This window comes from Phycodurus eques, chromosome 5 (assembly GCF_024500275.1).
Source record: "Phycodurus eques isolate BA_2022a chromosome 5, UOR_Pequ_1.1, whole genome shotgun sequence".
NCBI lineage: Eukaryota > Metazoa > Chordata > Actinopteri > Syngnathiformes > Syngnathidae > Phycodurus > Phycodurus eques.
In genome coordinates, this window is record NC_084529.1 from 30,117,102 (window position 1) to 30,142,405 (window position 25,304).

At 41.8% G+C, this 25,304-nt stretch overlaps 1 protein-coding gene across 18 annotated transcripts in view; it reads left to right on the forward strand.

The window, feature by feature from the left end:
• LOC133402468 (pleckstrin homology domain-containing family A member 5-like) overlaps positions 1-25,304 on the forward strand; it is a 91,681-nt gene that overhangs the window by 26,613 nt on the left and 39,764 nt on the right. For 15 of the 18 annotated variants that reach the window (XR_009768522.1, XM_061676221.1, XM_061676222.1 and 12 more), the window contains one exon: positions 23,725-23,808. Coding sequence is in view for 14 of the 18 variants with exons in the window: in XM_061676221.1 (XP_061532205.1) it covers positions 23,725-23,808 (84 nt within the window). In the remaining 4 variants the exon portion in view is untranslated. Of the gene's footprint in view, positions 1-14,430; positions 14,717-23,724; positions 23,809-25,304 lie in introns of those variants that run through there. The other 3 variants (XM_061676218.1, XM_061676220.1, XM_061676219.1) reach the window with 2 other exon arrangements.

The window sequence follows — 25,304 nt, forward strand, 5'->3', positions numbered from 1 at the left end:
CCTTGAGGATGTTGATGGAAAAGTACAGAGAAGCTCAGAAGGGGCTACATTCTGTCTTTGTGGATCGAGAGAAAGCCTATGACAGAGTACCTTGAGAGGAACTGTGGTACTGCATGCGGAAGTCTGGAGTGGCAGCGAAGTATGTTAGAATAATACAGGACATCCATGTATGTCCAGAACAGTGGTAAGGTGTGTTGTAGGTGTGACAGATGAATTTAAGGTGGAGGTGGGACTGCATCAGGGATCAGCCCTGAGCCCCTTCCTGTTTGCAGTGGTGATGGACAGGCTGACACACGAGGTTAGACTGGAATCCCTGTGGACCATGATGTTTGCAGATGACATTTTGATCTGCAGGGAAAGCAGGGAGCAGGTGGATTAGCAGTTAGAAAGATGGAGGCATGCACTGTAAAGGAGAGGAATGAAGATTAGCCGAAGTAAGACAGAATATATGTGCATGAATGAGAGGGGTGGAAGGGGGAAGAGTGAGGCTACAGGGAGAAGAGATAGCAAGGGTGTAGGACTCTAAATACTTGGGGTCAACCGTCCAGAGCAATGGTGAGTGTGGTCAGGAAGTGAAGAAATGGGCCCAAGCAGGTTGGAACGAGTGGCGGAAGCTGTCAGGTGTGTTATGTGACAGAAGAGTCTCTGCTAGGATGAAGGGGAAAGTTTATAAAACAGTGGTGAGGCCAGCCATGATGGACGGATTAGACAGTGGCACTGAAAAGGCAACAAGAACCAGAGCTGGAGGTGGCGGAAATGATGGTGTTGAGGTTCACTCTTGGAGTAACCAGGTTGGATAAAATTAGAAATGAGCTTAGCAGAGGGACAGCTAAGGTTCGATGTTTTGGAGGCAAAGTTAGAGAGAGCAGGCTTCGATGGTTTGGACACATCCAGAGGAGAGAGAGTGAGTATATTGGTAGAAGGGTGGTGAGGCTGGACCTGCCAGGCAAGAGAGCTCGAGGAAGACCAAGGAGAAGGTTGATGGATATCGTAAGGGTAGACATGAGGGCAGTTGGTGTTAGAGAGGACGATGCAGAGGATAGGCTTACATGGAAAAGGATGGCACGCTGTGGCGACCCCTCACGGGACAAGCCAAAAGGAAAGGAAGATATAACACACATACAAGTGCCTTTTCCTTGAAGAAAAAATGCTTAGTTTATAAAATATGTTGCAAGTAACTAGTATACTGCAGCAGTCTAATAAGCTTTTTTTTGCACCACTGGTTTCACATAAGCCTATTTTATACCATCCACCACCAGCCATGGTTTGTTTTCCATTTGGCGAAGCAGTTTTTAAAGCATTTTCCGATACCACATAATGAGCAATGAACATATGAATCACAAGTTGTGATAAAGCTGGAATTTAAGGAAGAGTCCTGATTTGTTTGAGATGTTTCTTTTGTATTCATTTTAGCTAGGCTAGAATTTGTTGACTTTTTTTTTTCCTTGTACCTAATGTTTCTGAGGTAAAATGCTCTAACAGAGGTAATCAGGAGATGAGGGAGAAGGCCAAGGAGACTGTAAATGCTGTTTTGCATTTTTTCCATGCGGCCCTGTGCCTGATTCATTGCTTGGTTTTATTATTTCTTTAGTACATGGTAATGTCCAAATATTGCATTTACTGCAATACACTGTAACCCAAGGACAGCCTTTAATCTGTAGGTCTGGTGTCTTTGCATTGCAGTAGCGTTTGAGGACTTCAGAAAGTCATATAAAAACACTTCTCTCTCACCTAAAAGGCACATTATTCCCTTTTACTCTCACTGTTATAGCTAATGATATTTCTGAATCTTTTCTAAACACAAACATCCCCAAAATGCTACCAGTTTGCCAGCTCACCCATTCTCTGACTTCTGTTACACAGGTCATATTTTACCAAATATGTACACCTGCTCAAGTCGTTCTGGAGGTCTGGCTGTCTGAGTCTCAGGCATTCTTTAGGTTCCAAGTCCAGATCTTTGTTCTCATTCATATGGATTCAGACAAGATTGGTCTGCAAATAAGTAGGTGTCGTAAAGCGTGAAAGCTTTTTAGTGAGGATTGTTTGAAATGTTGGACTGTCATGGGTTAAGCTCAACAGACTTTAGAAACTTTATAATAGAGGAAGTAGTCTTGTAAGGGTGTGGGGGTTGTTTAATGAAACCCTTTATAGATTTCGCAGAAGGATCAATGTTAATAAAGGAAAGTTTAATGTCTGTTCCACGGAAAGAGTTGCGGGAGGCTGACTCTGCATGTCAACACTTTTATAATCACACTGAATGTAACAAATGAGGGTTATAGCTGATAGAATGTTATGCTTCTCGCTGGCTGTAATCATCATTTTTGTTGCTGTGCCTTACAGTGTTCATGGCAGGCTTTGCCCTTATCAGATCAATCACATAGCCTACAACAGGCTCATTACAGGCGAAAACAAGAGTTCATGATTCATAGGCCCAGAGAGCATCTGATTAAGTCATCTGTGAAGTCTGAAAATGAGTGAGGTCTGGGTTGTAACACCCTTGAACAAGAGGAAGTGGATATATACGAAGGTGGATATGAAAGTTGAATGAATAGGTCATATGCGAGTGTATTTTCCCATACAGTAACAAATAATCTACGTTTGTCATAACCACAGTTTACATTCCCATACGCCATCCCTGTAGTTATTAGTCTAGAAATTCTGTTCATGAAGGTAATGAACAGAATCTGTAACAAAGGGCAGCCTTGGTGGAGTCTAACTCTGACTGGAAGCGTATTCAACTTACTGACGGCAATGCGGCCCAAATTCTGACGCCAGTCGTACAGGGACTGAACAGCCCTTATCGGGGGTGCGGTACCGCATACTATTCACCCGCCACATGACTCCCCGAGGGACAGGGTCGAACGGCTTTTCCAAGTCCACAAAACACATGTAGACTGGTTGGAGAAGTTCCATGAACCCTCCAGAACCCTGCTGAGGTTGTTGAGGTGGTCCACAGTTCTACGGCCAGGATGAAAACCATATTGCTCCTCCTGAATCTGAGATTCAACTTCCTGACGGACCTTTCTCTCGAGCACCCCCAAATAGACCTTACCAGGGAGGTGGAGGTGTGTAATCCACCTGTAGTAGGAACACACCCTCCGGTCCCCTTTCTTAAAAAGGGGGAGCACCACTGCCAGTCCAGAGGCACTGTCCACGATGTCCACGCGATGTTGCTGAGGCATGTGAACCACGACATCCCCACAACAACTAGAGCCTTTAGGCACTCCAGGCGGATATGATCCACCTCGAGGGCCCTGCAACCGAGGAGCTTTTTAACCACCTCGGCGACCTCAACCCTGGAGATAGGAGAGCCCAATTTGGAATCCCCAGACTCTGCTTCCTCATATTAAGGCGTGTCGGTAGAATTGAGGAGGTCTTCAAAGTATTCGACCCATCAACTCACAATGTCCAGAGTTTAGATCAGCAGCGCCCATCCCCTCTGTACACAGTGTTAATGGTGCCCTCTTGAGATGCTGAAGAATTCCTCGAAGGCGTCCAGGAGTTGTTGTCCATGGTCTCACCACACTCCTCCCACACCCGAGTTTTTGGCTTGGTGACCACCAAAGCTGCGTTCCGCTTGGCTAGCCGGTACCCATCAGCTGCCTCCAGAGTCCCACAGGCCAGAAAGGGCTGATAGGACTCCTTCTTCAGCTTGACCGCATTCCTTACCGCTGGTGTCCACCCACAGGTTCGGAGATTACCGCCACGACAGGCACCGACCATTTCACGGCCACGGCTCTGCTTGGCCGCCTCAACAATGAAAGCAGGGAACATGGTCCACTCAGAATCAAATGTCCAACGCCTTCCCTGGGATGTGCTCAAACCTTTGACAGAGGTTCCCAGCAGATCCTCACAATACGTTTTAGTTTGCCAGGCCGGACTAGCCACTGCCCCCACCATCAGAGCCATCATACCACCAGATGGTGATCGGTTGACAGCTCCGCCGCTCTTCACCCAAGTGTCTAAGATGTGGCCGCAAGTCCAATGACACGACCACAAAGTCGATCATCGAAATGCGGCTTAGGTTGTCCTGGTGCCAAATGCACATGTGGATACCCTTATGTGTAAACATGGTGTTCGTCATGGTGTTCGTCAATCCGTGATGAGCACAGAACTCTTTAGAGTCCTCAAATAACCTACCACACATGTTTTTGGGATTGGGGAGGAAAACTGGAGTACCCGGAGAAAACCCATGCAGGCACGGGGAGAAAATGCAAACTCCACAGTGGCAGGGCTGGGATTTGAACCCATATGTGCTATCCAGTCGCCCACTGTTCCACCGTAAAAAATCTTGACAAAAAGTAAATTTTATAGAAAATATAAAGATAGAAAACTGAAAAATAAATATAAATGACGAATGAAGTTGATAAACTCTAATGAACTCGATAAGTAAACATTTAACATCAGTTTACCTTTCCTGAAGACTCTTGATGGCGTATGGAAGATGAAAAGAAGGGAGGACTGATGAGCCATTTTGTACTTTGCTAAAAGTTCTTTATTGAATTCTATCATGTTTGTCGCTTTCTTTATCTCCACTCTGAACTATTTGTCATATTGTATAAAAAGTGTTTCCATCTGATGGCAAGGGAAATTACACAATGCAAGCTTTTATTAACATCTCAAGGCAACAACAACTCTGTCGGTCTGCTTGGCAACAGTCAGGCAAGTTGTGCCAACATCGGCCAGCACATCCTGTAAGATGTCAGGCCTTCAAAATAAAAGCATGTCACTAAATTGTAGTGCACTTTCAATTACCTTTTTATTTTGAAGCCCTGACTATTGTGGTATATTTCATCCGATGTTGCCCGAGTGAAAGCTTGCGTTGTGGAATACTTAATGCCTTGGGTTGAACCCTTTTTAAAGGATTTATTAAATGCTTTGGATGAATGTGCAGGATGATGCTCGCTCAACGAGTAAAAAAGGCAGAGTTAGTCAGAAGCACATAGCATTGTACGAAAAACGAGATTTTGAAGAAAAAAGTAGTCGGAGACCGAATCATACGAAAACTAGGGCATACGAAAACCGATGTTCTACTGTGCACATTTTTGGATTGTAGGAAGAAGCTGGAAGACCCATAGAAAATCACATTCACATGAACATGCAAACTGTACACAGAAAGGTCTGAGCTGAGATTTGAACCCTGCATCAAGCTGCCCTATTTGGTAATATGTTGTTGTTGTTTTTTAATGATCAAGGTTGCCAGAAGATTAGGTTGGTTGTTGGGATGGCTCAGAAATGGTCTACTCACAAACAGAAAACATCTTATCACAGTAATCAGCTCTATTTTTTTGTTTATGTTTCACTGTACCACTTTGTGGCCGGACCTTAAAAGTGCTATGCAGGATATTTCGTACTTTCTAGAAGTGTTGAAGGTATCTGAAAAAAAAAAGTCACTTGAAAAAATCAAGTGACTTTTTTTGACTCTACAGAAAGCACAATGGATTAGATGATGGCTTTGCCAATCAAAGTTCTGTATTGACACTCAGTAGGCCTTATGGTACTGCAAAAAAACATTTTGTTACGTGTTTGCATGAATAACTGACCAGCAAAATGATTATTGGATGTTTACATTTAAGACCAGGGAGTAAATTCCTGGAAATAAGTCTTCATATGGTAGAAAATAAACTGAATTTAGGGGAAAGAACTGTAGCTTGATAAATTTTAGTTGTGGCTTAGCTCAAAGCTTAATCAAACAGAGCCCAATTTTAAAACCAGTCTTTAGAGTAGGGTCATGAGTCCAGGTCAGGCTGAACAATAACTGACTTGAGAGAGTCTGTATTTTATATATTTGAAAAGTTGCTGTCAATTTGAAGATTGTTCTTAGCCATTGTAACTACAGCTTGATAGGAAATATTTGTGTGAGTCACCGGCTTAGGTGGTGTTTATTTTGTGGTTTCACATTCGAATTGAATTACGTATTAATATTTGATGTAGAAATGTACATTGTTTACCAAATTATTTAATCCGTATTGGGTGCTCTAACCATGTAAACAATAACAATAGCCTCATGATTTCAGTACTTTTTTTTTTTTTAAAGCGTCTATATTATATTTTAAATGGTAAATGACGGCTGTGGCTCAGTAGGGAGAGCGGGTCGTCCATTGACCGAAGGGTCACCGGTTCAAATCCAGACTACGGACGACCGCATGTCAAAGTGTACTTGGGCAAGACACTGAACCCTAATTTGCTCCCAGTGGGCAGCGCCTTGCATGGCAGCAGCCGGCCATGTGTGTGAGTGGGTGAATGTGAGGCTTGTTAAGCGCTTTGGTTACTGTGATCATGTAGATAAAGTGCTATATAAATGCAGTCCATTTACCATATACCATATTATATTTCTCAAATATGTGGAGTTTGGAACCTTTTGTAATCTTGCAACTTTAATGGGAAAAGAGGAAACTAAATCCTGATCAGCACACAGTCAGGGATTGGCAAAGATGAGTTAGCTTGTGTTGCAGGGTGGATCGGGGGTGAAGGCTGATGCTAATGTGTGGTGCTGTTTGGCATGCAAAATTTGGAATTTGAGCCAGTCAGTTGACCCAAGGCTTAAAAAGTAGTCTTGGCCATAAAGTGAGGCTGTCTGACATGTCGTCTTAATGACCTCTTGTGATGTCACTCTTGGACCAGTGTGCTTGAAAACAACTTAATGATCACTAATCTACTGCCCTGTGTCTCTGCCCTGTGTCTCTCCACACTTTTGCCTCTGTTGGGACTGCAGTACCTTTATTTAACTACACAACTGCACATTCCCTGTGCTTCCAGCTCATTTTTCTGCTCTTGCATCGTGTCTCAGTGTGATACAAATTCTAGATATAGCCCATCGATTTCGTATGAGTCATTAGAACAGGGATTTTTAGCCAGAGCATGTAATTATTGTCAGCGGGATGTTAAACTCGCTCAAAAGACCTAGCAGCTAGGGGCACGGTAAACTCTGACTTCCTCATTGATTGGTCCATTTAGATGTCTTGAGCAAAATTAGCTGCATTCCTCTTCATCTTCTAATTAGCTTGTCTGCGGACATGTTTTCCTATTACTACATACGCTCAAAACATAGATGGATACAACTGTAATGGTGTTTGTGCTATGTGGGCTTTCCACATTAGAGCAAACGTGGAAAAGTGGAAAGTGCAGTTGTTTCATGCTGACTCTGACAATTTTATAAGCTAGCAGCTGTTTCAAGTAGAAAGTTGTCACTCATTTCTTGAGTGCTTCTGGAGAAGGGTAACATAATTACTGGAAAGGCAAAGTTTATTATTTTGTACTCTCGTAGTACGAATGTGCTAAGTCATCGATTAATTATCTATGGATTACCAATAATTTAATAAATTCATTATTGATTTATTATTTCTTGAAGCAATTGAGGCAAAATGGAAAAAAATACGGGGGCACGGTGGCCGACTGGTTAGAGCGTCAGCCTCACAGTTCTGAGGACCCGGCCGGGTTCTATCCCCGGCCCCGCCTGTGTGGAGTTTGCATGTTCTCCCCGTGCCTGCGTGGGTTTTCTCCGGGCACTCCGGTTTCCTCCCACATCCCAAAAACATGCATTAATTGGAGACTCTAAATTGCCCGTAGGCGTGACTGTGAGTGCGAATGGTTGTCTGTTTGTATGTGCCCTGCGATTGGCTGGCAACCAGTTCAGGGTGTACCCCGCCTCCTGCCCGATGACAGCTGGGATAGGCTCCGGCACACCCGCGACCCAAGTGAGGAGAAGCGGCTCAGAAAATGGATGGATGGATGGATACCGACGAGGGGAATGCTTTAATCCCGCGACCCTAACCAGGATAAGCGGTGTTGAAAATGGATGGATGGATGGAATAAAATACTTCTAATCCGCAGAGGCACTGTTAATTAATCCACAACCAGTTTGTGGTCTGATGAAGAGCATCGTGACGTCAGTGATGGGAAGTTGAACAACATCCATGCGGATTTCCGCTATAGCACCACCCCTCCAACGTTATTTCAATGGATAATTAGAGATGTCCAATCCTAATGTTTTTAAATGAACAATCAATTGATCTGTAATTTTTCTGTGGTCCAGCATTTCCCAACCTTCTTTGAGCCAAGGCACCCATTTTACGTTAGGAAAACAGCACACCACCAAACGGAAGTGTCATAAAAGTAGAAATACTGAAATAATGATGATATCCTCTGAATTTACTCACAATTGTATTTACTTGGTGATTACTCAGGCTGTTTAGTTGAATACAAAGCTGATATGCTCACACGAAGGCAAGACTTATTCCGATGTATAAATGGTAGCTGGCGGATAGGATGGGTTTATTGTACGTTCTGCCCGCTAATGGAAGAGCATTTTATTGTGCCTCACACGATACATCGCTGGCATATATAGATGAACAAAGATATAGTTATAACATATAGATAATACATTTCTGACATTTTAAGTGAAATTCGATAATTTCCCACTAAATACCGAGTGAGTGTGCCACGACAGCCTGGCCAGGAATCTCCGCTGTAGTCAATCAAGGATTCAAGGAGTCACTCTCCACCCTTACTAACAACAAATGTAGCAACTAACCCCAAAAAAAAGAATGCGTGATTCTTGGCTGCTACTCTTATCAGCACTATTCCTATTGCTTCTTCCATCCATCCATTTTCTGTAGCCGCTTATCCTCACTAGGGTCGCGGGCGTGCCGGGGCCTATCTCAGCTGACTCTGGGCAAGAGGCTGGGTACACCCTGAACTGGTTGCCAGCCAATCGCAGGGCACCCGTAGACAAACAACCATCCACACTCAGATTCAACCTACGGACAATTTCGAGTTTTCAGTTACCCTACCATGCATGTTTTTGGACTGGGGGAGGAAACCGGAGTACCCGGAAAAAAAACCCACGCAGGCACGGGGAGAACATGCAAACTCCACACAGGTGAGGCCGGATTTGAACCCGGGCCTCAGAACTGTGAAGCACATGTGCTAACCAGTCGCCTACCGCGCTGGCCCCTATTGCTTCTTTTAAGGCATAATTGCATGCAATATGTGTTCAAAAGGAATAATATGAAAAGGCAGCAAGACCACACATTTGTGTAATAGGCCAATATCAGAAAGTGCCCTCATCGGAATGTAGCTTTCTGTCCCAGTTTAAAATCAGAGGTGCAGATTTTATCCGGGCAGTTTTTGCATGATTTGAGAATGCAACGGGTCTTACTGTTCTGCTTTGCCTCATTAAATGGTTGCTTCAATGGTTGCTCCCTAAAACATGAAATCCATTCTTAGAAATAAATAGCAATAATACTCCAGTTAAGTTACAATTAGTTTGAAATATTGTGGTTTAAGTTGACTTCTTGATTTAATTATACAGGCAATAACTTGCATATAATTTTGCAGTTATTTTGAGCTTCTTTGTAAATAAATTTGAGTTTCCCCCCCTCTAGATGTGACAGACGACAGCACAAACCTATAATTACACGAGCAACACACCTGGAGGGTGGTCACATCAGTCCATCTTGTCTTTCGCTTTCTGAAGACAAGCTAATAATGGAACAATTCATTCATTCTGTATTCTTTAGCCATCGCTAAGTGAGAACAGAAGCCCATCCAGTGTGCTGGCCAATGCTAATTCTGATTAATTCATGCGGTCTTCATCATGATGACGCTTCTGCTGCAGCCACACTGTCTGCAGCTGTTCTTCCTAACACCAACATGGAACAACCTGCTCCTCGTTTACAAAGAAGAGCGCGCGGGAGTGTAGGTGGATGAGGTAGGAGCCAGCGTCCAGAGCAAGTGTGTATGTAGGTGGATAAGATCCTCTGAGAAGAGATGAACATGAGAACACATGGGAAGTCCCTTTCTCTGACTGTGTGTGGGTAGTTAATGAGTCTGAAAGCTTCTCTGGTGTATCTGTCACTGATAACCGGACGGAGCCTCTAATGTAGCTGAAAAGCAACATGCTATTGCTCATTGATAATTGTCTCAGTGCAGAGAAAACCAGATCCTCTTCTGCTGAATCTATAAATTTTGCACAATGCTTATAAGTGTTGAATGATGCATGCCCAATGACAACTGTGCTCACTGTACGATGATTTTGACTTTTTAAAATATGAGGTTCTCCGTGTTCTTATGTAGGAACTGTTAAAATGATGTGCAGCGATTCACGGATGATAGGTACTGAGCCCTGCTCCAAATAATCTCCTGCTTTTTTTGACACTGACATTTCAGACAAGTCGTCTAAAACATTATAAACCATTTTAGTTCACACATATAGCATACAGTGACGGTTGTGAAAATATAAATTTATGTTTATGGCGGTTGATGTCTAATAATAGTCGCTTGTGTAGTGTTTTTATTACGTCCAGCACGATAAAACAGTTTTTCTTGATTCTGACAAAATGAAGTTGGAAAAAATAAATCAAAGATGACAAGTAATTGTTAACATAGAGTGAAAAATTAAGACATTAATTAATTAAACCCCCTAGAATTTGTTTTTTATTGTCACAATAAGGGATACATTCTGTGCTAATACACAGTCTGTAAGACAGGGGTGGAGCTAGAACGCAGCCCAGGTATATGGAGGGTATATGTCAGGATTTCGTCAGTTTTGAATGACAACACGAATGGAAAGAACACAAAATGTACTTTTTTTCTGAAACATTTGTCTTCAGCTTGTCACATACAGTTACATATCAAAAAGATACAAGATGGAATACTGGTCGACCTCAATTATTGTTAATGTTAACTGTATTGTGTTCCTCTTCTATTGAATTTACAGGTTTCGCTGATGCTCGTATGATGTTACACTATTTATGTAACCCATGCAGCTAATCCACCTACAGTACATGCCCTGTGGTCGAAACACGAGCCAGATCATGGTTTAGCATTCCGTTTGTGCCTATTTCTGGAAAGAAACAAAAATGACTTCAGCATTTGCATTGTTTAAGACGGAAATATAAAGCCCAGGTGTTACAATTGTACCTGCCTTTACACACTGTGTCCCCCTTGGCAAGCATTGGCTTGAGCCAGCTGGAGTCTTGAATACAAACTAATTTGCATTGCTAGCATCAACTGAAGTTAGTATCGTAAACTCCAATGGTGTGCAGCCAGAAAATATGAGTCTAGTAAATTTTGGTTGGAGGAGAAACAGTTTTGGAGAGTCGAAGTCTTTTTTTAGGATATTTGTGTAGCAGTGCTCCCACTGATGATTGAAGTCATGCTATAAGTACATTTATTCCTTCATCTTCCGTACTGCTTATCTTCACTAGGGTCGCGGGCGTGCTGGAGCCCATCCCAACCGCCTCTGGGCGAGAGGCGGGATACACCCCGAAGTGGTCGCCAGCCAGTTCCAGGGCACATTACAACAAACAAGAATTCGCACTCACATTCACACCTACGGACAATTTAGAGTCTTCAATCCACCTACCGTGCGTGTTTTTGGGATGTGTGAGGAAACCGGAGTACGCGGAGAAAGCCCACGCAGGCGCGGGGGAGAACATGCAAACTCCACACAGGCGAGGGCGGATTTGAACCTTGGTCCTCAGAACTGTGAGGCTGATGTGCTAACCAGTTGGACACCGTGCCGCCCGCTCTAAGTACATTTCAATAATATAATTTTTTCTGGTGCTGCACATCTTATATTCTTGTGCTCTTTGTGAGCCTCCCAATTCGTCAAATGCTTGACTGCAATTAGAACTGTAAGTAGTTTTGGTATTATGGCAACATCATTTTCCGACCAGATCTATTTTTATGAATAAAGATTCATATTATCATGAGTGTTTGACTAATGAATGGACTGGGCTAAGGTATCAACGTTCAACTTATGTCCTGTAACGTCCTTGGTAAAATTTTATAGCAATACGAAGGGCTTGTAAGTGGGGGGAAAAAAAGCAGTAGACTGGTGTTTGATGTGAGCAATGATAGCAAACAAGGATCTCCTGGATAGAAAGATATTCTCTCTTGAGGCAAGACAGCACTTACACAGATGGCTGAACAGCTTGCTTTGACTTTCTCCTCTGACACCTTTTTGTGTGTGCGTTGCAACACATGATCCTTTGCCACGGATTCGTCTTTGATTGACCCAGCCACTGAACATCAGACCATATATCCTTGAGATATGGTGTCCATTCTGTGTCCCAAGTGATAGCTAAATCCCATGTCTCCAAGTCTGTGAGTGTGTTTGGGCGGGGGGCTCGCTGCCCTGGGCTCCCTGGAGGAGCAATGGGAAGTGTGGGAGAAAAGCAGCCTCTAAAAGTGTATTGACTGGTTGGAAATGTCTTTGTGCTCCACTGACTGCAAATAGCAGGTTGATGAGCGGAAGAGCTGTTTGAGTACTGGGCAGGGGACAAGGTCATTATCTGGGCTTTCATCTTCTCAAAGACTGCAGGCTCCTTATTTGAAACGATTTGATTTTTATTTACATCTCCCAGTGACTTTCAAGTTCGTGCATCTCCAGTATTTAGAACATCAGGAACACCTACACATTTTAATGAGATGATTAATAAGATGTGATACAAGGGCAGTCAATGCAGTCTAGTTCATTCCAGTTCAAAAAAAAAAATTTTTTTTTAATCTTCTTAATCACCCAAAAATAACCTGCTGTGTTATGTTTGTAAAGACCGAGTTGTTGGTAAAAGCAGAATTTCATTTTGTATCGTTGTTTCTCTCTCTCTCTCTCTCTCTCTCTCTCTCTCTCTCTCTCTCTCTCTCGGGGTCAAGGAAGATGATGCAGCTAGAGTTCCTTGAACTGTGTGCAACACATGCACAACCACTTCATCAGAAGGGAGTCAAATAGTTTCGGGATGAGCCATTCACAGTTCAGAGCAACCATATTTATTTTCTCAACAGGCCACCTTTGTCAGGGCTTGCTGAAGAATGAGCCAACGGAGGTGCAGCTACGCTCGAGACACTAAATGCCAGAAACAACACATCCTACTGGGGGAAGAAAGTCCTGCTCAGTATACAGTGTAGTCCATATTTGCAACAGTTCAAATGAACCTATAATGTTATATGAATAACTTCAACATGTATGCTGTTTGAAATTGGTTCAAATTGTTAGCCGCCACGCTGACAACTTTTATTTCACGATAAAGTCTTCACATTACACAAAAACAACAATGGGGTAAGTCATGACTAAAATTACATCATGCGATCAAAGATACAGTTACATGAAATTGTGGTTGGGGGGAATTGAGCCTCACTGGCCATACACGATCATGGTAATATACCTGGTTATTTTTTAAATGAAATCCACAGACAATTAATTATTTGTGTTTATATCGTTGGGGATTATTTTGATGTTTTGAATTGGCTGGAAAGAAGGACTAAAAGTTATGATAAAGATTTTAATGAAAAGTACTCAGCATTGTGATTGTTTTCAACATTCATACTGGGCAGCACAGTGGTTCGAGGTGCGAATCTCGGCTCCGACCTTCCTTTGTGGGGTTTGCATGTTCCGCCTTTGCTTACGTGGGTTCTCTCCAGTGTCTTCCTCCCACATTCCAAAAACATGCACGTTAGGTTCTCTAAATTGTGAATCAGTGTGAATGGTTGTTTTGTCAATTTGTGTCCTGCCATTGACTGACTGGCAACCAACCCCTGTATCCCTGCCTCTCGCCCCAAGTTAGCTTGGCAGGCTGCAGCTCACCCCCTGAACAAGTGGTATAGAAAACAGATGGGTGGACGTTAATATCTGTTAATATTTGCACTATTCGGAAGGATTCTGGTTATTTTTACAATAATTGAGAGAAGGGGTGTCAAACCGAGGGCCACATCGCAGTTATGGTTGCCCTCTGTCATCGAATGCAAACCATGCATGTAACGGTACATTATTTACATTTCTTGGAGGCATCTTTTTTATTTATTTATTATTGTGACAGACTGAACTGCCGCCGGCCCTTCTCTTGTGATGAAAGCACATCAAAGACCTCTTCGAAATACCTTTTCGATGAAGAATTTTATCCAAATTAGCCTCAATTGCTTAATTTATATTCATTTAGAATAACTAGAACCAGAGATTTAAAAAAAAAAAAAAAAAAAAAAACTTTAGTTCAGTCAATTCTCAAAAAAAAACAAAGGGAAATGTCTGCTTTTGTCATTGAACTCTTCATTTATTGAGTATAAAAAATAATGGACATTGGCATTTTTGGTCATGTAAAAAAGTACAAACATACTGTATAAACGCATATCTGTCAATTGTAATTGTACTGTCATTTATTATATATTTTTATTAAGCACATGATAAGTTTATATGACATCATTGTAGTTTCCATTCACGTCTACAATTACAACACTACAGTATATGACTGGCCATGCTGTCAGTGTGTGTTATCCGGGCCCACGCTTGCCGAGACTGTCATGATAGCGCACCTTGCTTCACATCCGGGCTGTGACGTCACCGCCTCTCGGGTTTCACTCCAGTGCGCGCGCGTGTGTGTGTGTGCGCGCGCGTGCGTGTGTGTGTGTGTGTGTGCGTGTGCGCCTGCAGTCCTGGCGCGGGCTGCTCGTCAGTCAGCACGAGGAGGACGCCTTGATAGCACAGCTGCGGGGCGAACAAGCACCAGCACTTCGACTTCTGAATAACAAGAAACTAACTGCCCGACTTGTTTTTTTCTTTGTCTTTGTTTTGTGTATTTTTTGTTTTGTTTTTGTTTTTTACCGGATTAAAAGAGATCGTCGTTTCTCGACTTTTTTTTTTTTTTTAATGTATTTTTTTTATTTTTATAAAGCTTCTTGCGGATCTCGAACTGCGTGGACGCCACGGAGGCTTTGTAGTGTAAGTATGAAAAAAAACAAAAACAACAACAACCTCGAAGCAGTTTGTCATGAGAATTGTGCTTTAAAGGGAATGGTTCAGTACATCACTGCGCTTGTTAGTCTCATTTGAAATTAAAGATAATGCTTCAGACATTTGTTGATGTCATCTGGAGTTGCATTTATATCGGCGAACACATTCATGACACGATAGTCAAAACACAGTATACAGGTAGTTCCAATTCAAACTGATGATCAACATTCGTTTGCATCGTTGCTTTAAACGACCGTTTCATTGGTCACTCAGAAAAAACAAGCAATTGATTGGCTGACGACCAGGCCAGGGTGTTCTGTGTACCCTTTCCCTCGCCCACAGTCAGCTGGGATAGGCTCCAGTGACCCTAAGGAGGATAAGCACGATAGAAAATGGATGGATGGAGAATCAAGCATCTTCCCCTAAATTGTGAGCTCGCCATGCTAATTATGTACTATTGCATACATCCTGTTTGTGGGTCTTTTTTTTATTTTTATTTTTTTATTTTTTTTAGCTCCATGCAGTCATTATAAGCCGTAGTTTCCACACAGAACACTTGCATCTGCTGGTGATTGTTGTTTCTGTCTGTGGCTGACCTTTTGGGGCTTTTATTGGCTAATTACGGTTTATTCTAAACTATAATTAATTCACTTGTTCTCTGCAAGCCACCCAAAGCACATCTACGCAGCATGACCGTGTTATCAAGCATCATAAGGGAAGCATTGTACAGTGTTTACTTTTGTGGTTAGTGTTGGTTGTTATGCACGGATTCCTTCAAAAATCCATTTAAGTGCTTTTTCACTTTACGTGTTTGCGGACTTGATGTTATCAGCCTATTTTACCCGAGCTGAGCCTCATATAAACTTGTGTCCAAGCAGTATCATGTGACTCCACGCTACATTTTATTGTTCGTGGATACCATTTGTTGTGTTTGCGTGTCAAAGCAGATGTCTGTCTTGTCTCTGCTGCCCTCAGTATTACCAACTGTATGCAATGTTATAAGATTGAAATGAATTCAAAGACAAATTATTGTGCAATAAGGAACTAAAAGTTGACCAAAACGTCATTTGAGTGCAGTGTACTTACTCGTCAATGTTGGAAACATTGATAGTGGTCTGTGCGGATCTTGGGGGTGGGGCACTCTTTCATTGAAGACTGGGCCATAACATCAGCCGAAGTCTCCGTTGAGGAAATTGAGCTGTTTAGAGGGAGAACTCAAATGAATTAAATTTGTGGCTGCGGCCTCATTAACCAACGGATTAGCAGCCATGCAGATGCGCAGCCGGGTTGCACTGCTAATTGCTTGGCCAGCTTTCCGGACAGAACACATCAATCCCAGCGGGGGGAAGCGTCTGATTTGATTTTAGGCTTTGAGTCATGAGAGGATAAACAACGACAGCTCAATTTCATCCGATCATCGTTTTGTCAAGTCAGAGTCCTCCTGTGACCTGTATTTACCACCCTGCTGCAGTCAAGTTTCAGTTTGAATCAAGTACATATACTTGATGTATGTATACTTTTCCTTTCCCTAATGTTACAGTTATGCACTTCTCAAGAGACTCTAATGGGACTGCGGTATCCCAGCCTCAGTCTTCATCTATTTCTTTAAGAAGTTGACCTTGATTAGATAGTTCCGAATACTATTTTGGGTGGCTCGCTACATGTTTTACTTTGTCTTACAATGGCACTACAGTCCAATACAGTACAGTTTAAAATAGTGTTACTGTGATGCTATTTTCTCTATATTGTATACACCATGAAGCCAAATGAATATCCCTTTTCTTTTATATTTTCTTTCAGAAGGCAGCTTGTCACCATGGCGCTCAAATCGCCTGTTCAACTGTGTCACCTTGACACAGTCGCTGTTGCCTCGGGGGTGGCTAATTGAGTTATTTGGACGTAAAAAAAAATTTGATTTGTAGCCTGAATGAGCAGCTGTTTTCTGTCGTTAAGTGAAAAGGTCGAAAGGTGAAAGTCAAAGCTTAAATGTGTGGTGGTGGCCCGCAGTGGGCTTTCCCACCATAAATATATTAGTGTACTGTGGCTTTGCAGTTTTGTAGCAGCACTTGCTGCGTTTTAGGTGGCCTGCCACATGGGGTGGGGGTGGGGGGTGGAGTTGCTGCAAAGCTGTTTTGTGTTTTTGGCCTTTTCTTCTTTTGCCCCCCACATGCCCTCATCCAAACTGCTTATTCAGCCCAGCTTTTGTGAGGAAGGCTATTCATACCTCTTGTCAATGTCCATGTGGTATAGAGGAGTTCCTCTGCAGTTCAACTCTTTTCAGCCGGAGTTGAGGGCACTCACCTGATAGTATGGCACTATCTCACGTCCTTTCAAGTTTAATGGGTTCAGATTTCTGATTTTACAAGGAAATGTGTTACCGGTGAAAGACTATGAACTATGTGAAGCCCTACACCTGTCACCTTGTCTGGTAATTAATGTGGATAATTTACGGTGGAACCTCTAATGTCAAACGCTCATAAGGGTACATCCAGCAGTCTTACAATCGTATGTATTGCGGCAATGCATAATATCATAAAATGTAAGAATATTGACCACAGAAAATCGCAGGAGACCTGTAATGTGCCAGCATCAAACAATTTGCAAAACTTTCAAGTCAGTCCAAAAAGAAGAGAAGAAACATTTGAGAAGAGAAAATTGTACACCAAAAGTTACAAGTTACAATCAAAGTAGCAAGACTCAAGTGCTATTGCAGTACAGTTGTACCTTGACTTACTCCCGCAACCCTAGTGAGGAGAAGCGGCTCAGAAAATGGATGGATGTCTCCAAACAGACGTGCCAATGGAGAGTGGAGTGTGGCTTGTCCAGATAGGAAACAAGTGTGATGGTGTGAGGAGCCTGGATTGTATATCATGGTGACCTATTAAATAGGGTCATAAAATTTGACCAGCGCACCGCTGCCAGAGGAAGGATGCGATCCCACTGGCCAGCGCATCCCACTGTGGGAAGTAGTGATTCAAACCACCAATCTATTCAGTGGCTGTCATTAGATGATGTCCTCAGGGAAGCAGGCTGGGTGGCCTGACCCGAACTTATTATATACAGAAGTTGGCTTGAAGCGGCTTTCATTTCTATATGCATTTGTCGTATGTAACCCAAAAATTTCGAATGAGATTAGATGATCAATTAACAGTTCAAATGTGATCCATGTTTTTCCATTTCAGCTCAAGTATTAGGAATTCCCACTTACTGCTCAAAAAGCATTTAAAGTAATGATTCCAGTTTTGGTTTGATTTTCAAGTAAAATAATTCTACAAAGTAGCTGCCATTTGGGCCCCCAAACTTTGTAGTTATAACAACATGTTTTGCTGTGAGGACACTTCCAATGTGGAGAGCGTCTTGTGGCCTTCAGTTGTTAGTGCTTGACCTAGTAGAAGAAGAGGAGTAAAGGATCAAAGACCCACCCAGAACAATAAAAGATAAGCTTGTGAAGTGTTGACCCCTGCACCTTAAGCTCCCCATTACTCCAGTTCACTGCTCATTATTATGGACAAGATGGTCCAGAACCCAGGAGGCTACCCTGCCCTCCCCACTGTGAGGCTGTCAGCTCATCATGCTCCACCAAGTTCTCCACTTCTTCTCCTACATCTAATGCCAAGAGGGATTCTTCGGCCAGATCCACCTCACAAGCCAACTTCTTCCTTAAAAAAAACCAAAAACATAATAAATAAAGAAAAGTGAAGACCATGTCATGGTTTTGCCCTTTGTGAAGCGCAAAAATGTTGCCATATGTTACCTCTTGTGGGCACCCGCATGAAGAAGCTCCAAACCTAATGCTGACTGTGGGGACCAAAGACCACATCCCTCATAACATGTGTGACCATTTTAAATGACGTTGTTGCTAAGTTTAGTCACTTGATGTTTTATAAATTTCACCATCCTATATTTATTCTTTGCAATAACAGCTTCTGTCTAGAATGGTTTAATATTTGCAATGTGTCCGGAGGCCCTGGCATGTGTTATGTGGGATCAAGTCACGTTTGCAATTTTGTTTGTAGGACTGCGTAAGGATTTCTTTTTTCTTGTTTTCAAAGTAGCTGTGATTGGATACAGTCGAACCTATTAAGCTGGCAGACAGTGTGATTTGATTAAATTTAAAACTATTTTCCTTTAGGAAGTACTGCAATTACTAGCCCTTCTCAGGATGTAACGGTGTTATGTTAGCAACAATATAAAATTCTTAATTGTGATACAAGTGTAAAAAGATGTTTAAATAAAATGTAAAAATGCTGAAACCTTTACACAACCTGAACTTCCATGATGAGTAACACATGGTGGTGAAAATAGAGGGAAATTAGTACTATTTTAGCCTCAGGATGAGTTGCTTGAACTTAAGCCACGCAACTCAATTACTTGATTTTTTATTTTTGTCTTATTTTTTATTTGGCCATATTTTCCTAAGCTATGGCGGCACGGTGGAGGACCGGTTAGCACATCTGCCTCACAGTTCTGAGGACCTTTCTTCAAATCCGGCCTCGCCTGTGTGCCTTTTGCATGTTCTCCCCGTGCCTGCGTGGGTTTTCTCTGGGTACTCTGGTTTCCTCCCACATTCCAAAAACATGCATGTTAGGTTAATTGACAACTGCCGTAGGTTCGAATGGTTGTTTGTTTCTATGTGCCCTGGGATTGGCTGGCGACCGGTTCAGGGTGTACCCCGCCTCTCGCCCAGAGTCGGCTTGGATGGGCTCGAGCACCCCCGCGACCCTAGTGAGGAGAAGCGGTATGGAAAATGCATGGATGGTCCTAAACTACCACAACAAAGATGCGTGTATGACTTTCCAATGCCATAATGTGATAGTGACCTGATATAATGCATTGTGTCACAATTTGTCTTTTTCTCACGCCTCCTAAACAGTGTAAGGGAAAAAAAGAAGGCAAACAAAGAATATTAAAACGCATGCCTTCTAAACAATAGACAGATGATTTGGACGTATATTCCTGAGCTACCACAACAAAGATGTGTGTGCGACTTTCGAATGCTATAACATTACAACCCCATTTCCTGTTTTATGGTCATTGGTCTTGATATTTTACTTCTATGCCATTGCCATCTGTACTACCCTTATGTGATGGCATCGCAGAGAAAAAGCATATGTGGGATGAGTCTTTGAAATGCTCACTGAAGCTAAAGTCTTGAGATTTGCAGAGTTCTTGTGATGTTACCCACAACTTTAGAGACGTATTGCTCCCAATATGTTGCTGTTAATTCTGAATTCTATGACGTCAGGGGCTTTTGAATTTAGAGGTTCCACTGTATGTGTTAATATTGAAATATATATTATATTCATGTTGATAATAGGCGTGAGACTCCCTGCTTCTTAAGTGCGGCAACTGAAGTCATTTCACTGCAGATCATTCACTGTAATCCATGGGGGTGGTCCTGCTGAGTCAGAGTGCAGAGTCAAACTCAAATTTGTTTATTGAAATATCTCATCCTGCCTTTTCTGGCCCACACACGACATCATGTTACTTTATGAACTCTGTGTTTGACACTGAAGTTTAGCAACCATCCTTCCATATACAGTATATCGTGTTAGTAATGTTGAGGACCTCCGCAAATAGTGTATGAGTTTTGACTCCTTGGTTCTACACAGTCCCTCTTAAAAACCTTCACCCTCAAATACATGTCAGTAAACACATCTGCAAGCCATAACTATTTTTTTATTTGATGGAACTTTATTGGTAAAGTCAAGTGACATGCTGGTTACATATACTAATAATGACTAATAATTTATAAGATGATCTTGCCTAAATATTTTTCTTTTCATTTACCACTTTATGTAAGGTTGAGAGGTTAAATTAGACAGTTCTGGCTGGAATTCAACATTACTCTTATAGAGGGAGTGTGATCAAAAATGACAAATAGGCTTAAAATGTTCCAGTGTTCTTGAAAGTGCACATTCTGGCAATCAGAAACCCACAGACTTGGCAAACGCATGTATATCAAGGTCATTGCATTTTTCGGCCAATTCCACATCGCTATATCAAGTTCAAGTATTTGTCGTAACTATAGAGACAGAGCAATGTGGTCATGCTGCTGAAGCCTGGAACGGAGGAAGCAAATGCTCTTTGTAGACTCCCAATTGTGCTGTTTTGTATTACTTTTCTGATTAAATTAATATCAGATTAGTTTTTCATGGGGTAAATGGTGGACAATTAGCATATACTCACTGTAATGTCATTTTTAGCCGTTGTGTCTAAACCACACAATCTCGTAAACCATGAAACAAGTTCAAGAACGACACATATCAATATATAGATATATATATAGATAGAGAGAGAGAGAGAGAGAATATAACAATATACAGTACATTGAGATTATTTTGACAGATCTATACTCAACTAAACTCATCTACATTAATGTTTTAAATGTGCTGTATTAGGACCAACCCATTTTAAAATGTTGCTTTTGTACCACTAGTGAGTCTGTCGGTACTGTAAATACTGACATTCTTTCAAGTGTCAGCCAACCTATGATGCATACAGTATGTGTAAAGGGTTACTAGTGAATAATAGTTCTATTTGTATGTCCCCAGACCACACAGAGTTCTGCAGCCAACAGTGCCTCCTGTAATTATGGAGCAGAACTGTGGAGACTATTACTCTCATGCTAAACTGAAACCACACCCCCTATTTCACTCTTGCTGTTTGCTCTTTTCAGCACACGAGAAGCCCATGTTTAAAGGCTGTGTTATTTTTGGGCTGCAGTTTGACTCCCTTCTGTTGATGGTGCGGCCTGAGTGAGTAGAAATGTAAAAGCACATGGAGGAGGCCACATTCCCAAAGACTGTTATTGACATTGCTTTTCTTCACTTACTTGATGTGAATTCTTGTTTAATTGCTCCTGCACTCACTCACTTTGGGCTTTAGTTTATATTGACAACCTTCCGCAGTTACTAAACTACCTTTACCAAAATGAAATGCACTGACAATATGCACTATTTGCAGAATGGTGAGCTGAGGCTCAGTATTGAATCCATTATGTATTCTTGTCACGGTTTCTAGTCCACAGTTAAACACATGATTTATGAGTGATGGTGAAACATGGTGATGCTGGTAATTTCTCCCCGACCATCCGCATTTCACATAAATCTGACGACTTTACTGGAAGGATGCGACCAACTAGTGAGAGTGTGTGGCTGGTGTCCTGGAATGCTAAACATGTTGTTATAGAAATAACTTGGCTGGTGTTGTTGCGCTATAGTATGAATGAGGGAAAGGCATGCAAGATGGCAAAACAGTTTGCCTTAGGTTCTACTGTAGATTGTGGAGATTTTTGTGACTCTTATGGGAATGAAATAATTTTGCAATATTTTGGTTTACGTCTAAATCATTCAGCAGTGCTTTAGAGATAGTGGAAGTATTTCTTCAAACAATGCAAGTCATAGTAACTCCTTTTATTTGGAATGGGGAGCTTTTACTATTTCATGATTCCCCCCCACACACAAAAAAAGTGGTTGAAACAGTTTTGGCCTTCTCTGTTTGGATTCTATTGTTGTAATACAAACTCAGCCAGAACTGAGCTGTAAGTTATTATTATTATTATTATTATTATTACTATTATTATTTGCATTGATCTTATTTTACCATAACCAAATCCATTACTCATAGGATTCTTTACTACCATCTGGTTCCTATAGCTACTGTATGTAAAGGTCCTAGGCCATCAAAATCCATTTTCGTTCTACTGTTTAATGCATAACATAAGTCTAAATTGGTCTGTCACACTGTTGACATCTATGACATTTGACATCTATGCTCTTTGTCGCTGGAATGCAAAAGGCAATAAACAGCATAAGGTTTGGAAAAAGGGTGGCTATGAAATCACCATCATCGTGACGTAGTATTCGTCAATTAATATTCAAGTACCTGCCCACTTCGTGGTTGGTACCCACCCATTCAAGTCAGCTGAACGACAGCACGGCATTTCCGGGTTTTGGAACGAGCGGGTCTCAGCTCCCACCAAGCCATAAAAATACAGTATATATAAATCCATAAAGGGCCGTTAAAAAGTATTGGCCGCCTGCTCAAATTCTGATATTTTTGCATAGTTTCCCAACTTCAATGTTTCATATTATCAACAATTTTTTAACCCAAGTTGACTTAAAATGCGGTTTTTAAATGGTGATGGCATTTATTAAGAAAAAAACCCCAAAACTATTCAAAGTTAACTGATCCTGTGTGAAAAGTAATGCACCCCTAAACCTAATAAGTTGTTGGGCCATTCTCAGCAGCAACAACTAAAATCAAGTGTTTTTTCTATAACTTGTAATGAGTCTTTCACATCTCTGTTCATATATTTTGGCCCACACTTCCTTGGAGAATTGTTTTCATACATGCAAATCAGTGACCTTTCGGCGAACTCAAAATAGGCCATTTCTGTGAATAGTACAGATCCGATGAGTTTTTTGTTGGAGAGTTCGCCGAATCACCACTGTTCCATAATTTCTCCATTTGAGGTAAATGGCTCTATGAGTCGCTGTTATCCTAAACCTTAGAAATGGCTTTGTAACCCTTTCAAGATAGATGTCTATTACTTGATTTCTTGACTGTTCTTGAATTTGTTTGGATAGTGTCATTTTGTTGCAGCTTTTTTAGTTAGCTCTTTTGTCTGACTTGAATCCAGACAGGTTCTGTATAAGTGGTTTCTTGATTGAACAGGTCTGGAGGTAATCAGGCTTGGGTGTGGATTATAAAAAAATATAATTTTTTAAATTGATGGCACGGGACCTTTAAAAAATCTCGACAATGCTTCAATTTTAATGTTTTGCTCTGAATGTTTCAAAATTCCTTCAAACATTTGTATTTTCGTTGACGTTCATCTCCCTCTGCTATTATTACCTTAAATATACAATATAGTTACTGGTTGAGTTTACAATTTTATTTTGAAAGCCCATAAAAGATTTGTCCATAGTGCTGTCCAATAGAGATTACACATTCTCACCTTTTCTCCCCCATTTCCACTCTTTGTTTCATAGCCATAATGAGCGAAAGGTGACTTGCAAGCATCCCGTTTCAGGCTCGCCATCTCAAGACAACTGCATCTTTGTCATCAACGAACAGTAAGTCTTTTGTTTTTTTATTTCTCCAGAATGTCAATGGGTTGCATTTCCAGCACCACAACATGTTGTTGAAATTTCCGATGCCACTCCACCCCTGCTTAAAATTGCAGCTCTGCTCTAATCATTCAAAGGCTGTTCTTCCCAGGCCTATGTGTGCTTGCCAATTATTTGTAAGATAAGGGATGAAAATAAAGCAGCCTTTGTGTCACGTAATCATCACTCACTTGGAATGTGATGATTTGCATTCAGTTCCTCTCGACCCAGACAAGTTTGTAACCTTTTCTGAAGTCATAAGTCCCCTACCCATGTTGAGTCAATGTGATCAGCCGATTTCAGCAAAGCAGCTGGGCACGTGACTGCTGCTCCTCCCACATGATTGTGTGACAGGATAGAGTTCTCGACAAAATTTTCTTCAACCTCACTTGTCCTTACTTCCCTTTCATCATGGGCTGTTTATACAGTACTATGATGTAAACTTCCTACTCCCAGATTTTCCCCACATGAATTATTGTAGGCGGCACGGTGGCCGACTGGTTAGAGCGTCAGCCTCACAGTTCTGAGGACCCGGGTTCAATCCCCGTCCCCGTGCCTGCGTGGATTTTCTCCGGGCACTCCGGTTTCCTCCCACATCCCAAAAACATGCATTAATTGGAGACTCTAAATTGCCCGTAAGCATGACTGAGAGTGCAAATGGTTGTTTGTTTGTATGTGCCCTGCGATTGGCTGGCAACCAGTTTAGGGTGTACCCCTGCCTCCTGCCCGATGACAGCTGGGATAGGCTCCAGCACGCCCGCGACCCTAGTGAGGAGAAGCGGCTCAGAAAATGGATGGATGAATTATTTGTATCAACCAAATACTGCTTTTCCGCTGCACAGTACCGGGTTGGCTCAGCTCTACGCAGACAGTTGGTTTGTTCTGAAAAACCCTCTGCAGTCAGAACAAGAAGCACTACAAAAGGTCTATTTATTTACTTCTTAACATGTTGCTGTGTCTATGCTAAAGAGATAAGCGGTATGGAAAATGGATGGATGGAGAGAGACTGAAGTCAGCAAGAAAATGGACTGCTAAATCAAAGTGATAACTGTGGAGTATAATACTGCAGTCTCAAGCACTACGAAAACATGCATCTTTCTTGCTGTGCAGCCTTAACCATTACAATGACCAACATTGGTTTATATTAGTCATCAAACCCCTGAGAAGACACTAAACTTACCTTGGCTACTTGGTTGTATCTGCCTTTGGCAATGGAAATGCATCAATAGTCAACAGAGCCATGGTGAGTCGAATAGATAAAAATATTTTCATTCTTACCAATCTAGCTTTTTGGTACACTTGTACACCTCCTCTCACCCAGAATCAGCTGAGATAGGCTCCAGCTCATCCATGACCCTAATGAGGATAAGTGGTAAAGACTATGGATGGAAATATCAGCCCAGAAAATCACACGGTCTACAAAACCTTCCCATAATGTAATACTATATTCAGTGTCAACTGTC